Source organism: Sorex fumeus, unplaced genomic scaffold, assembly GCF_029834395.1.
Source record: "Sorex fumeus unplaced genomic scaffold, SorFum_2.1 ptg000213l, whole genome shotgun sequence".
NCBI lineage: Eukaryota > Metazoa > Chordata > Mammalia > Eulipotyphla > Soricidae > Sorex > Sorex fumeus.
The window spans coordinates 2,436,417-2,451,825 of NW_026606270.1; the positions used below are offsets into that span (position 1 = coordinate 2,436,417).

Here is a 15,409-nt window from a genome sequence, read left to right on the forward strand (position 1 = left end):
CCTGAATCGCTTTGAATCACAGCTTAGCTGGGACCCACTGCTCTGTGCTGCAGTGATTTCATTCTGCAGCCTCCTTCTCCACCGTCCCAAGTTTTGAGGACCCCAAGACAGCTCCTTTCCTTCTCATCTCTGTCCACTCAACCTTCAACAGCGGGCGTTAGAGTCATTCATTCATTCATTCACTCATTCATTCATTCTACAATTCTTGACAGCAAGCCCCCGACAATAGGTGGGACATGGGGGTTAGATGTTGGGGTCCACAGAAACAAATGAGATCAAACACATGGGAGCCCAGAACATATAACACAGAAAACTGTGTTTGATGGGTTGATTCTTTCTTTTTTTTAAGTAAGAGTCTTTTGGGTTTTTTTTTCCCAGACTTACAGACTTTCATGCTTACGTTTCAGTCATACAATGACCGAGTACCCATCCCTCCACCAGTGCCCATTCTCCACCACCAATGATCCCAGTATCCCTCCCACCACCCCCACCCCATCTCCCCCCACGCAACCCCACCTCTGTGGCGGGGCATTCGCTTTTGTTCTCTCTCTCCTTTTGGGTGTTGTGGTTTGCAATATAGGTATTGCGTGGCCATCATGTTTGGGTTGATTCTTTTGTAGGAACAGAATATCCAAATGTTTTTTCATGGGATGGGAGTCAGATTTCACACTCCAGTTGTAGGGAAGTCTAGTTATTTTGGAAAGAGGAGTAAAGCGAAGATAAATAAATGTCTTTATGACATGGGTCGGCAAAACCCTTCATGGGCCAGTTCTGGGATTCTGACGGAGTGGGGAAGGGGGTGGGGGCGGAGAGTAGTGCTGGAAAAGTGTGTTTCTCTCTAGCCTCTTTGAGACCAGCTCATGTGGCTGTGGCTGGTGTGCTAAGAAGTCGGACTGGAGCATTGCTTCATCCCCTGGCTCAGCCCCGGGCAGCTGACTTGGAGGCCCGGCTATTCTGTCAATGCGACTGCTCTTTCTGGGTCAGGAGTGACTCTTTGTTTCACCGCAGAACACTAGCACAACTATTGAGAGAAATATGGATTTCCAGCTGGCTGGAGTCATTGGCAAGGCACAAGCAGATATTCCAAAAAGCAAGGCCAACCCCGACCTCATCGGAAAATACATCAGTGCCGCCGGATGTCACCCCTAGCAAATGCCGGAGCAGCTCAGCTCGTCTCTTTTCTTTCCCCAGATCCTCCCTTTTATTTCTCCTTTCTTCCTTTCTCTGAGGGACAGGCTAGGGTGGTTGTTGGAAGCTAACTGGACCTGACTGATAAGAACCCATAGTGCAGAGTGGAACTGCCTTGGTTGGGGGTGCAAATCTACTGTACTAACTATGAGGTCCCGGGGAAATGGTTTAACCTCTCTTGTGTCCTCTGTGCTCCTTGCAAAAATGAAAAGTCAAACAAAGCCACCTTCCCTTCCTTTTAAATATATATATATATACGTACATATATATATATACAAATATATATGTATATATGAGCTGAAGCAATAGCACAGCAGATAGGGCGTTTGCCTTGCATGCAGCCAACCTGGGTTTGATTCCTCCATCCCTCTCGGAGAGCCCGGCAAGTTGCTGAGAGTATCCTGCCCGCACAGCAGAGCCTGGAAAGCTCCCCATGGTGTAAACAGTAACAAGGCTCACAATGGAGATGTTACTGGTGCCTGCTCAAGCAAATCGATGAACAACGGGAGGACAGTGATATATACATATATATATATATATATGTATGCATGAACAACGGGAGGACAGTGATATATACATATATATATATATATGTATGCACTGTAGTACTGTCCTCCCATTGTTCATCGATTTGCTCGAGTGGGCCCAGTAACGTCTCCATCGGAGACTTTGTTGTTACTGTGTTTGGCATATCGAATACATCACGGGGAGCTTGCCAGGCTCTGCCGTGAGGGCGAGATACTCTCGGTAGCTTGCCGGACTCTCCGAGAGGGGCGGAGGAATCGAACTTGGGTTGGCCATGTTGGCTGCGTGCAAGGCAAACGCCCTACCGCTGTGCTATCACTCTAGCCTATATATATATATATATATATATATATATATATATATATATTTGTTTTGGGGTCACACCTGGTGGTGCCCAGGAGTTACACATAGCTCTGTGCTCAGAAAGAGTCACTTGGGGTGCTTGAGAAGGAAGACATGGGGAAGTGCATCTGGACCTGCTCCTCGAGAGGTGCACACACAGGGGATGGAGAGAAGCTATGTGGACCAGTGAAAACTCACAAAGAGAATCTCAATGCAAACTCCCAGGGAGAACCTCAGTGTAATCTCACACAGGGCACTTTAGCAGTGCAGATGGGTGGGTGGGTAGGGGGTGCAGGTGTGAACCCTAAATACAGGGCCTCTGGTGGCTGGGCTTCAGCTCTCGTGCCTGATCACACCTGGGCTGTCTCAGATAAACCCCAAGTCCAGCTGGAGCAGGTGACCCTTCTTTGTGACTCCAGTGCCGTGGATGCTTCCAGGATGGACAAGAAAGTAGTTCTTCCCTGCTCTAAACCCTTTCAACTCCTAGCTTGGATGTCACCTCTTCTGAGAAGCCTTCCAACTTAAGTTGAGTCTCCAAAAGAATGCCTTGGGACAGGGCTTGATGCCAAGGTGTTGTTTTGGGGGTTGGGAGAGTGAAACAGTGAGGCGCTTGCTGCTAAAAGAGCTGTGTCCACGGAGCCGTCATTCCCGGGAGTGCTGAGACCCAGTCTTACTGGGGACCTCTGGGAACAGGTGTGGCACCTTGTCTACATTGTCCCATCTGAAGAACAACCAGAAGTTGTGGCCCAGAGCAATTTTCAGTCTGGGGTTATTTTGATCCTGTGATTGGAGTTCGTCTTACTGCCTTTGATCTTTAACATTGCCTAATAGTCTGGATTTGGGGCATGTTCACTTGTTTGCTTTGCAGTTATTCATTCTTCCTCCAAAACAAGAAATTTTTAGATTTTTCTGAGGGAAGATCAATAATAGTATCCCCTCTAGGAGTCCATTTTTCTCCAATTAAAAAGTTGTGATACAGGCCACAGAACAAAAATCTCCCATCATATCCATTTGAGTTAAAATTGTTTTAACGAATCAACATGAGATAAGCAGTTACAAAGTTGTCCATGATTGGATTTCAGTCATACAAGGTTCCCACCCCCGTCCCATCACCAGAGCACATTTCCCACCACAAATGTCCCCAGTTTCCCTCCTTCCACACCCCCTCAGTCTGCCTCGGATCCATTTTTAAATGTAAGTTCAGAGAGGTGTTAAATATACACAGAATGTGTAGCCAGACCATCTCCATCATCTTTTGATCTTGTAAAGCACAAGCTCTGTATTTGCAAACCATAAACGCCTCTTCTGCTGTCCCTGAGCCCCTGACCACCATGTTCTGCTCTGCCTCCGTGAGCCTGATTCCTCTAAGGACTTCATGTAAGTCAAATTACACAGAATTCATTGTTTGTATTCCTGGCATATTTAAATTAGCAAGATATCCATAGATTGTAGCATATGTCAAAACCTCATTCCTTTTCAAGACTGAACAATCTTTCATCATGTGCATAGACCCTGCCTTGGTTCTCTGTTCATCCGCTGGTACACATTGGATTCCATCCAATGGTGAAGGATTCCATCTGGGCTATGTTAAAGGCTGATGCTGGTGGGGGGTGGGGTCTGTGTGTGCAAATATCTTGTTGAATAAACCTTGATTTCAGCACCTTTGAACATGTACCCAGAAGTGGAATTACGGGGTCATATGGGATGTCTAGTTAAATCCTTTGGAGGAACCACCATAATGTTTTCTGTAGTGATTTGGCCACTATCTATCCCTGCCATTAGTACACGCATCAAATTTCTCACATTCTTGTCAACGCTTTAAATCATCATTCTCTCTGCCATCCTAATGGGCGTCTCCTCTAGCTAGCATGGATTTGAATTTCCCTACTAATCATGAGCATCTTTTTGGGGGGAGGGGGTTTGGCCACACCTGGTGGTGCTCTGGGTTTACTCCTGGCTCTTCATTCAGGAATCACTCCTGGCGATGCTCGAGGGACCATATGGGATGTCCGGGATCAAACTGCACTAAGGCTCTGGCCCCAGTTTTTATTGAAACTTATTTGGAAAGATGTGAGGTGGGGAGAAAGGGATAAATATATGTTCGTGAGAAACACAGACTTCTCCAGAGTGAAAATAGCCAAGCAAAGAAATATGAAGACAAGCAAGTGAGACGTAGGTTCAAGGGGAGGGGGGCATGCGTTTGAAGAGCAAGCCAGATCATAAGCACTTTTTTTTTCTTGTATTATGGACCATTTGTGTCTCCTCATGAGAAAACACCCAACAAACTAGGAAAGATGAAAGCAACCCCAGCATTCTAAAAACCTTATAGGAAAAAGCCATTGGGATTATCATAATCAATGGTGAAAATGAAAAGCTTTTGCCTGAGGCAAAAAGACCTGCTTTTGCCATTTCAGTTCAGTGTGATAATAGAAGTTCTAAAGCGCTAATGATTCCTCTCCCAAAGAGCTGTCAGAACGAATAAATGAATTCATTTAATAGCAGGATATAAAATCAATGCACAAAAATTAGCAGCATTTCTAGACACTAATAGTGAACAATCAGAAAGGAAATGAAGGAAATAATTCCATTTACAATAACATCAAAAATGCTCAGCAATTAACTGGGGAAGTGTGAGAATTATACAAGTACAAAACATTGCTGAAGGGAATTGAAGAAGATATAAGGAAATAAAAATACAGCCCATGTTCATAGATTGGGAAACTTACTGATTTTAAGACAGCTAGAAGACCCAAAATGTTTCTGAAATTATGTAGACTCGCAAGAGAAGCTGATAAGCCAAGAGGGTCCTGAAAAAGAACAAATCTAAGCTCTTCACGCTTTCAGTTTCAAAATAAACTACAAAGCTACAGTGGCCCAAACAGCATGAGAGTGGCATTCAAACAGACAGACACATAAACCAGTACAGCAGAATAGAAAATACGGGCATGAGCCTTCCCATATGTGTCAAGTGATCCTTTGGGAAGGACAGTTTCAACACTGCAGGGATACTGCGAATTCATATATAAAGAATTGAGTGGAAACTTTAGCTGACACCACATACAAAAATGAACTCACGTGGACTCACAACCTAAATATTATATCTGGGCCTGGAGCGATAGCACAATGGGTAGGGCATTTGCTTTGCATGCACCAACCTGGGTTTGATTCTCAGCATCCCATATGGTCCCCCAAGCACCACCAGGAGTAATTCCTGAGTGCAAAGCCAGGAGTAACCCCTGTGTATCAGTGTAACCCCAAAATCAATAATAATAATAATAATAATAATACCTAAAAGTGTGGGAAAAAACTTAGACCCCCCCTTTTATTTATTTTACTTATTTGTTTTTTTTTTTGCTTTTTGGGTCACACCCGGCGATGATCAGGGGTTACTCCTGGCTCATGCACTCAGGCATTACTCCTGGCAGTGCTCGGGGGACCATATGGGATGCTGGAAATTGAACCCAGGTTGGCCATGTTGGCTGCGTGCAAGGCAAATGCCCTACCCGCTGTGCTATCGCTCCAGCCCCATAGACCCCCTTTTTTAAGATCAGGGGTTGAGGTGATAGTAGAGTGGGGAAGGTGTTTATCTTGCATGCAGACAACCTGGGTTTGCTCCTTGGCGTTCCATAGGGCCCCTTGCGCCCTGCCAAGATTAATTTCTGAATTCAGAACCAGGAGTAAACCCTGTACATCACGAGGTGTGGCCCATCAAATCAAATCAAATAAATAAATAAAACAAAATATCCCAGAAGAAAATAGGACAGAAGCTTCAGGAAACTAGATTTGATCATAATGGCTATTATGATCAAATGGATATTATACGCAAGGCACATGCAACAAGAGACGAAATGGACAAATGGGCTTTGTGGTACAGAAACCCTTCCCTGTGATGCTAGTGTGGGCAGCCCCTAAGTTCATGAGTGATGTGAACACCAAAACAGAAGCTAAGGCCCTTGGGACATGTCCAGCATCTCAGGACACATTTTCAAGATTTGGAAATGGACATGGGATGGGGGGAAGGGTCTCCCTCACCCTAGCGGTTGGCACCCCTTCTCCTGTTCTTCCCACGGTGGGACCAACAGCTGGACTGACACTTGCCTCATCTCTCTGCCTGACACATCCCAGCAGATCCTCAACAAAGGGCTCAGGATCTGTCTTGGCACGAGCTCCAAAACCCAGCTTCTCACAGCCCTGGCAGAACCCCCACGACCACCAGCATCTTCCACTCGGATGGGTAGCCAGGCCATCCCCTGAGTCTCCCTGGCCATTGTCCTTGTCCATCATGAGAGGAGTCCTAGAGTTGGCCACCAAGCTTGATACCCCGTGTGTAGCAGAGGACATGCTCTAGCAGGATGGAATCCGGCCCAGTGTCCTGTGGATGCTGAATCAAGTTAGGTGTCTCCGCTGCTTGACAAGTAAGGAGAGTTAAGCAGAATCAGAAAGGTGCTACGTATTTCTCCCTCCAAGAAATAGTTCACTGGAGCACCCAGCTCGTTGCATTGAGAGAACATAAGGATGTGAGGTCAGATGGCTAGTGTTTTATTCAGACGGGGGCCATGGAAGTAACTAGACACTATTTCTTGCGGCAAAGAGAGTGCAGGGGGCCAGGCACTTGCCTTTCATGCAGCCGGCCAACTTGGCATATGATCCCCCAAGCACTGCCAGCAGTGATCCCTAGGTACTATCAGATGTGCCCAAAATAGGGTACCCCCAACACTGCCAGGGATGATCCCTGAGCACCACCAGATAGTCCCCACCCCCTCCAAAGACACTATTTCTCTGAGTTTATGAGGACAATGGTGTACCAGAAGTGAAGGCATTGCTATAATGACCTTCTTTTTCTTTTTTTTTTCTTTCTTTTCTGGGTCACACCCAGTGATGCTCAAGGGTCGCTCCTAGCTTTGCACTCAGGAATTACTCCTGGCAGTGTTCAGGGGACCCTATAGGATGCTTGCATGCCGGGTCAGCTGCGTGCAAGGCAAACGCTCTACCCGCTGTGCTATTGTTCCAGCCCCTAGTGAACAAGTTTTTCGGGGAGCAGGATGGTTTGGACAAATTCATGTGAGGAAACACCTCCCATGGATATTCCCTCCACAGCCAGCTCTAGAACATTCTCTCACCCTCTGCTCTGTTGTTGCCTTCCTCCCCGAAGGCACCTCCTACCCCCTCCCCGATCATCATGGCTCCACCCTGCCCCTAGCTCTCGCTTCTCTTCATCACTGTTATTGAGTTGACGTGCCTGGGGTGGCCCATCCTTGGTCAGGCTCCTCTCTGAGAATCACACCTTTGATTGTGGCACTCACAAACTTGGCTGAGGTGTGGGCTGGGGTCTCACATTCAGTTGTGAATTCACAGTGCTCACTGGGGAGACATCCCTGTAGTTGTGATGCTACGTATCGTGCAGTGTTTGCTGGGGGGTCCAGAGTGGAGCTTCAGAGGGTCCCACTCCTGGCCACGGTGCTCACGCAGCCTTTGTTGCCATGCTCACATGGTGACAATACTGGGAATACAACTGAGGGCCTCATGATTGCGACAGAGGCTCCTTTACCCACGGAAGCACCTCCTGGACCCAGATCCAATTGGTTTTGAGTCTTTTAAACAGCTTCGGCTGCCTCCGTGGGTTCTAGAGCACAGCTAAGAGCAGCTGTAGGCTCTGGGTCAAGAGATTTGGTTCTTTTGTTCTCTTTCTCCTTTGCCACAGAGGCAGGGTGGGATTGGGGGGATGGGGGGTGGGAGAGATACTGGGATCAGTGGTGGTGGAGAATGGACACTAGTGGAGGGATGGGTATTCGATCATTGTATAACTGAAACCCAAGCACAAAAATTTGTAAGTCTACAACTGTACCTCACCGTGTTTCACTAATAAAATTTTTTTAAAAAGATAAAAGATTTACCTGAAAAAAGAGAGAGTTGGTTCTGGAAGCAGAGTGTCTGGCTGTGCTCCACCTTTGCTCTGACCTGCACTCCGAGATCCACACAGCGAGGAACCCGTTGAGCCCAGCGTCACTGGGGTGTGGTGAGGCATGAGCTGCACCTGGTACTTAGCCCAGTTGTGTCCGTCATTAGCAGTGTTTATAGAATGCACACTGGGTGCGGGCACCGGAAGGATGAGGCAGCGGCAGCTACCCAGGCCTTCTCCAAAGCAGCTTGGGCGCTCGCCGTTCCAGATGGGCCAATGACTTCTTTCTGTCCCCACGATGCTCTGTCTGAATGCTTCCTCTGGCTACACATGGGGCAGGCCAGGGGTGAACGCTCTCAGGAGCAACTTCCCACCAGCGGAAGCCAGGAGTTGAGTGAGAAATAGCCCAGCATCCTTACCTTCCAGGGAAAAGAACCTGAGACATGATTTACCCCAGTGGTCTTCAACCACTGGTCCACTGACTGGTCCCTCGGGTGTAGAAAGGTTGAAAACCACTGCCTTGGTTCTGCCTGCCAGTCTGGGGACCCATATCAGGACAGGTGTTGGGTCACAGGGGGAAAAAAAGACTGACTCATGGTAATCCAATTTTTTTCATTTTATTTTTGCGACTAGAGTGATAGTACAGCGGGTAGGGCGTTTGCCTAGCACTTGGCCCACCTGTGTTTGATTCCCAGCATCCCATAAGGTCCCCCAAGCACTGCCAGGAGTAATTCCTGAGTGCATGAGCCAGGAGTAACCCCTGTGCATCACTGAGTGTGACCCAAGAAGCTAAGAAAAAATTTTTATTTTTATAAAGTTGTTCACAATAATTTATTACATTTAATATTCAAACACCAATCCCACCACCAATACACCTTCCCACCACTGTATTTCTAATGTTTCCACCCCAAATCTCAAGCTGTGCTCCCCAAAGCAGAACCAAAACAGTTAAATTTGTACTGCTTCTTATGAATAATCTGCTAAAAATGGTTCAGTAAAGTTTCCTTCAAGGAAAGTGTGTGAAGATTGTTGTACTTCAGCCTGGAGCCATTAACCCCTTGTATAAGAGATTACTAACATGTCTGTTAAACCCCATCAAATGTTGTGTGCTACTCTTGGTATATCAATGGTGTAGAATGAGAGGTGGTGTGGCTGTGTTTGCTCTAGGAATTCTAAAATTTAGGATACAATTATAGAGCAGATCCACTCTGGGTGAGACTATGCTGCTCTCTTCCGGGCGCTTTATTTCAGAGGCTCTGGATCATGGCCATTGATGAGATTATATGGCACCAGGGGCAGCTTGTGGGTGAAACTGCCAAGCTACTGATAATCTTGGGAGATGGGGGGAGGAGGCCTAGTCACACTGTGGGTAATCCAATGGGGAAAAAAAAACAATTAAATGGGCCAGAGTGATAGCATAGCGGGTTGGGCATTTGCCTTGCACACAGCCGACCTGGGTTCGATTCCTCCGCCCCTCTCAGAGAGCCTGGCAAGCTACCGAGAGTATTCCGCCCGCATGGCAAAGACTGGCAAGTTCCCCGTAACGGATTCGATATGCCAAAAACAGTTACAACAAGCCTCACAGTGGAGACATTACTGATGCCCGCTCGAGAAAATCAATGAACAACGGGAGGACAGTGACAGCAACAGACCAATTACATAAAAGATCAAAGACTACGGATTTATACCTTCCTGTCTCCCAGGCTTCCCATCAGGATTGAGCCCCCCTCCTCCTTCCCCCGATTACACACTGTGGGTGCTTTGTGATTAAATTATTGTGTATCGCCTTCCTCGTCCGTTCCATTTCCCCTCGCCCCTTCCAGAATTTTCTGGAATCTTCTCTCAAGCTGGGTTCACGTCCCACTCCTCCTGGAGCTGTCATTTCATCTTCCAACAGTCCTGTTGAGGTCAGAGAGAGCTGCCCCCAACTGCTCAGGGTCAAAGCCGTGTGTGCCCACCCTGTCCACGGCAGCCCTGCCCACCGCCTTGTCCTCCACCTGCCCGCCATGTGCCGTGTGCCCTGAGCCTGCCTCTCCCCTGCAGGAAGGCCGCTGCCTCTTCGTCATCCTGCTCATGGCCGTGTACTGGTGCACGGAGGCCCTGCCCCTGACCGTCACGGCCCTGCTGCCCATCGTCTTCTTCCCCTTCCTGGGCATCCTGCCCTCCAGCAAAGTCTGTCCCCAGTACTTCGTGGACACCAACTTCCTCTTCCTCAGCGGCCTGATCATGGCCAGCGCCATTGAGGAGTGGAACCTTCACCGCCGCATCGCCCTCCGGATCCTGATGGTCATTGGCGTCCAGCCCATCAGGTAAGGCCAGGTAAGGGGCCGCCTAGCGTACCTGGACAGGTAGAGGGACCCTGTTTCTTGGAGCCCCAGACTCACTCTTCCCGGTTGGTGCAGACAGAGGTTTGTCCTTCATATCTTCACGCCTCATTCACGTGCTCTGGGACATGTGTGTGTGTGTGGCGGGGGGCGGGGGGTGCGGCTGATCCCAGGACACTTCTCCAAAGGGCCTTGAACTCATCTGGGAAGGTTGTTGAAATGCTGATGCCCAGGGACAACTTTCAGGGGTTCTATTAGGTTTGTTGCTTTACTTTGTTGTTGTTGGTGTGTGTGTGTGTGTGTGTGTGTGTGTGTGTGTGTGTGTGTGTGATTTTTTTTTGGTTTTGGTTTGTTTTGTTTTTTAGGTTTTTTTTGTTTTGTTTTGTTTTCTGCAATTTAGTGAATATGAGGGGATTCTTCCTGGGATTAATTTTTGGAGGGAGTTTTCCAAGTGGGGCCCCTCTTTGTGTATCTCAGCTTAACCAGGCTGGTGATTTCACACAAGGGTTGGAGGGTGCAGAGCTGCTCAGGGACCACCAGGCTCATACCAGCTAATACTCTGGGATCACATGGTGCTGATCAAACCAGGGTTGGCCACAGGCGAGGCAGGCACCTTCACCCCTGTACTATCATTCCAGCCCCAGAATAATGCTCGTCAGTGTATGAAGCACCCATGTTTAAAACAACAGCAGTAACAACAATTAGAGGGAAATTCAGTTAACTATTTGAAAGTGCCCATATTGCAGTATGGAATCATCTAGAACCTTTGTTAACATAGTGGCAAAGGAGAAACGTTAGATGCTTTCCTCCTTTTTCTCACCATTATTGTGAGGGCCATCTCCACAGTGATTGAAGGCCCCTCAAGCCCTGGTTCTCACTGAGGCCATTCCCAGTGGGTTCAGGAAGCCTCTGGGGACCAGGGATCACACCAGGGCCTCACCCAGCCCCCCACGTGCTCTTCAACTTGAGCCTCTGCCCAGCCCCTAATTTGTTTTCTGGCAGTTTTGAATGTCAGTGATAGTCCAGGGAACTAATGAAGCGAGATGGGAAGGTCTTCACTGGAGATGAAATCGCGACACTTCTTACACGAGTGAGCGCGGGTGCCCTGCCTGTGTATCTCACTGAGGGAAGTGTCTCGTTCCCATCAGCCGTTAGAAAACAGAGACATGCCTCAAACCCTGGAATCCCTATTTCCTTCCTGAATCATATCTCTGCACTCCCTGACTGTGAATCCCTGCTTTATTTATTTATTTATTTATTTTTAAAGAAGCCAATTTTATTTATTTATTTATTTTCTTTTTTGGGTCACACACCCAGCAATACTCAGGGGTTACTCCTGGCTTTGCACTCAGGAATTACTCCTGGCAGTGCTTGGGGGACCATATGGGATGCTGGGGATCGAACCCTGGTAGGCCGCGTGCAAGGCCAAATGCCCTACCCACTGTGCTATCGCTCCGGCCCTGAACCCCTGCTTTAGAGGTTGAGAGTTAGGAAATGAAATGAGCGGAACTGCGTTTTCTTTCTTTCTTTCTTTCTTTCTTTCTTTCTTTCTTTTGAAGTAAAACAGATTTTATTTGGGGGGTTTTAAAGGTGTGGAGGGGAAGAGAGTGGGAGAGGGGGGAGAGAGAGAGAGAGAGAGTGAGAGAGAGAGAGAGAGGGAGAGAAACTTGTTCAAGAGAGAACGCAAGCTTCTCCGAGAGTGGAGAGAGCCCAACACACATACATTAAACATGACATGAAAGCATGAAAGTCCACATCTCAAGAGGGGAGATGCGGGCGACACATGTGCTCAGGCACCACATGTGCTCAGCCACGTGGGCACAAGCAGCACATGTGTTTGGGCAACATATGTGTGAGATCTGCATTTTCATGAAATCCCTCTGGGCTGCCTTTCGGGGAGCAGAGGTTGAGGAGTTGGGGTGCAGCCCTGAAAGGAGACAGGACTGGGAGGCAGCTTTGGGGGAGGGGGTACGGCAGGATGACTTGAGGTGAGATGGGGGATGGTGTGACAGTGAGGAAGAAGATGGTTCTAGATAACCTCATGGGTTCTGGCTTCTTCCCTGGTCCCAGCCTTTGCCCTACAAGGTGCGTTTTGTTCTGCCAAAACTGCCCCATAGGTTCCGACTGGGGAACAGACCTCAGTGCCTAGTGGAGTGGGACACCCCCGGGGAGAAGGAGTGGGTTCCCTTTGACATGGAAGAACAGGCAGGGCTTCTGCCAAGCACATTACAATTATCCTGGCTCTGATGTAGATCTCTGTCAGTGAAAAATCAATGACCAAGTTGGCATTAGAGTCAGCATGGAAGGCAAGGATGGTTCAATGGCAGGAGGATGCCAATAGCCATTGGCTTATTCTGAATTTAAAAATCCACTGAGATCCCACATCACACCGTAAGTTTACGGTGGACAAAGAGTTCTGTGTAAAGGAAAAACTTTCACGAGAGAGTGATTCATGGGGTGGGGGCATCCCCAGGCTGGCAGGAGCGGCCATCAGGGCCGGAGTTCTTGGTGGAAGACTGCAGGATGTCTGGTAGAGAAGAAAGGGGACAGGGAAGGGAGGTCTTTGGAATGACACACTGGAGATTCTTGGTGCCAAACCAAAGCAGCCTTACCCTGCAGGGGGGCACTGGATGGTTCTGGGGACAAAGGAGAGAAAATTCCGGAGGATCGATGACTTGGGAGCCATTTTGCATTGGGTGTCCCTGGTTAATTGGCTCCAACACATTGACCCAGTTTCCTGAGATTTATCACCAGTCTGGGAAGTGGACTTTTTCCCCTTGGGCCAGGGGCTCATCCTGACTAGCCCTTTTCACCGAGAACTTGAGTGACCCAGATTCGTAAGGGCAGGCAGCTGGGAGCGAGCAACACCCCCACCCCCGCCCGTCAGACCCCAGCTCTGACCTGCCTCTAACTCTCTGCCCCAGGCTTATCCTGGGCGTGATGGTGACCACGTCCTTCCTTTCCATGTGGCTGAGTAACACTGCCTCCACCGCCATGATGCTCCCCATCGGCAGCGCCGTGCTCAAGAGCCTCTTCGGGCAGAAGGAAGCGCAGAAGGAGCTCCCCAGGGAGAGTGAAGAGAGCGAAGGTGAGGCGGGGGGTGGGGAGGGCAGGGGGAGCGACTGTGGGAAACTCGGGTTTGCTCTAACCAAGTGTCTACTAAGTGCCAGGTGTTTGAGAACCACTTAAAAATATTTTCAATTGAGATTCTGTGGTTTACAATGCGATTAACAGCGGGTCCTCATGCACATAATTCCAACAGCACGTCCATTACCAGTGTGCCCCCTCCCTCTCCCAAGGACCCCACAGGCCCTCCCTTCTGCCCCCTCAACTCAATTGTGTGGATCTGTTCTCCCATTATGTTGCTTTTGACCCTTTGATTCTACCTCACTGAGTATCTGCAAGTCCCATGTATGAGAGAGATACTTCTGTCTCCGTCCCTTTCCTTCTCACTGACTTCACTCAACACAGTGTCCTCTAGCTTCATCCATGTTGCTGCAAACGGCATGGTTTTTGTGCTTTCTTAGAGCTGCATAGTATTCCATTGTGTGTATATATATACCACAAGTTCGTGATCTATTCATCTGTAGTTGGGCATTTCGGTTGTTTCTGTATTTTGGCTATTGTACTAAGTGCAGCAATGAACTTAGGTGTGTGTATACCCTCTTGAAGGAATATTTCTGTGTCTTGGGGAGAGATGCTGTTTTAAAAGTATCTGAATTGCTACTCAATGTCAATGACACGGAGAAAAAACAAATTGAAACAGCACCAAGGTTTACTTCCATGGGATTGGCACCAGTGGGAAATCTGTTGCTCCACTCAGTGTTGGCAGGAATGAGGGTTGAGGGGATTGAGCACTCTTCCGTGCCAGAGAGAACGTGTCTGGATTGACACGTTTTGCATATGGACCAGGACAGATGCTCCCTTCCCACACGTGGAAGGCGCAGTGATGGGCGACTAATGTCAGGTCAACCCCTAGCCGCTTTGGACCATTTATCCTAGCAGATCCCTTAATCACTATCTGTGATACCATAGATCAAGCATGGGGGGCCGAGAGACAGTACAATGGGCAGGGTACCCCCTTGCACATGTCTGACTGGGTCTCGTCCTCCTCCTCACTACGTATGTTCCCCAGAGCACCAATAGGAGTCATCTCTGAGCGCAGAGCCAGAAGTGTGTGTCCTGAGTACAGCTGGGTGTGGACCAAACACACACACACACACACACACACACACACACACACACATACACACACACACGGAGAGAGAGACGGAGAGGGAGAGAGAGGTGGATTAAGTATAACAAACCAGGTCCTTTGTTTTGTTTACTGTTGACAGGGTTATGTGCACTTTCCTTCTCGGTGCTATTATGAAAGGAAGTTGAACAAAGTGACATTATTCATAGATCAGGAAAGTGACTCAATGGTACAAAACATGCTTCTCATGTATGAGCCCCTGAGTTGAATCCCTGTAACCAACTCCCTGCTGTACTAGAGAGACAGTACAGCAGGGAGGGCCCTTGGCTTGTGTGTGGCTGGCCAGGGGTCAACCTCCAAACCCCATATGATTCATCAAGTCCCGCTTGATGAAAGGAGTGATCCCTGAGCGTAGAGCCAGGAGTAAGCCCAGTACACTACCAGTTGTGGCCCCCAAACAAACAAAAACCAGAACAAAATTGATGTTATTTGAGGACCTGTTGTCTATGCCTTAGGAGTTTAAATGCTGATTTCTGTGCTCTCCAGGCATTTTGTTCAGTGTGGTATGATCGTTTCCTCTCCGTGCACTGAAGATCTTGCCTATTTCATTTCTGCATCAGCACTGGAAATGAGGATTTTATTGATGAGTCTCTTGGATGGGGAGTGGAGTGTCCAAAGTGCAGGACACTGTGGTGCAGGCAGCGAAACTGGAATCAAGGGAAGGTCAAGTCCCCACGGGGACGGGGCGAGATGCCAAGCAGCTGGGCTTGGCAAACCTATCCTGAAAGTGACCAGACAGTCAATATTCTGGGCTTTCTTTCCTGGCAACTTCTCAGCTCATCGTTTGAGAGAGAAAACACCCACGGACTCCATGCCAAGAATGTTTGATTGATAGATGCCCAAGTTAGATTTCGTACAATGTTTTATGTCACAACA

The 15,409-nt window shown here is 48.3% G+C and overlaps 1 protein-coding gene across 1 annotated transcript in view; it reads left to right on the forward strand.

The window, feature by feature from the left end:
- Window positions 1–15,409, forward strand: part of SLC13A3 (solute carrier family 13 member 3) — an 80,355-nt gene that overhangs the window by 22,044 nt on the left and 42,902 nt on the right. The window contains exons 2-3 of the mRNA XM_056108427.1: window positions 9,998–10,263; window positions 13,203–13,366. Coding sequence (XP_055964402.1) covers window positions 9,998–10,263; window positions 13,203–13,366 — 430 coding nt within the window. The remainder of the gene's footprint in view (window positions 1–9,997; window positions 10,264–13,202; window positions 13,367–15,409) is intronic.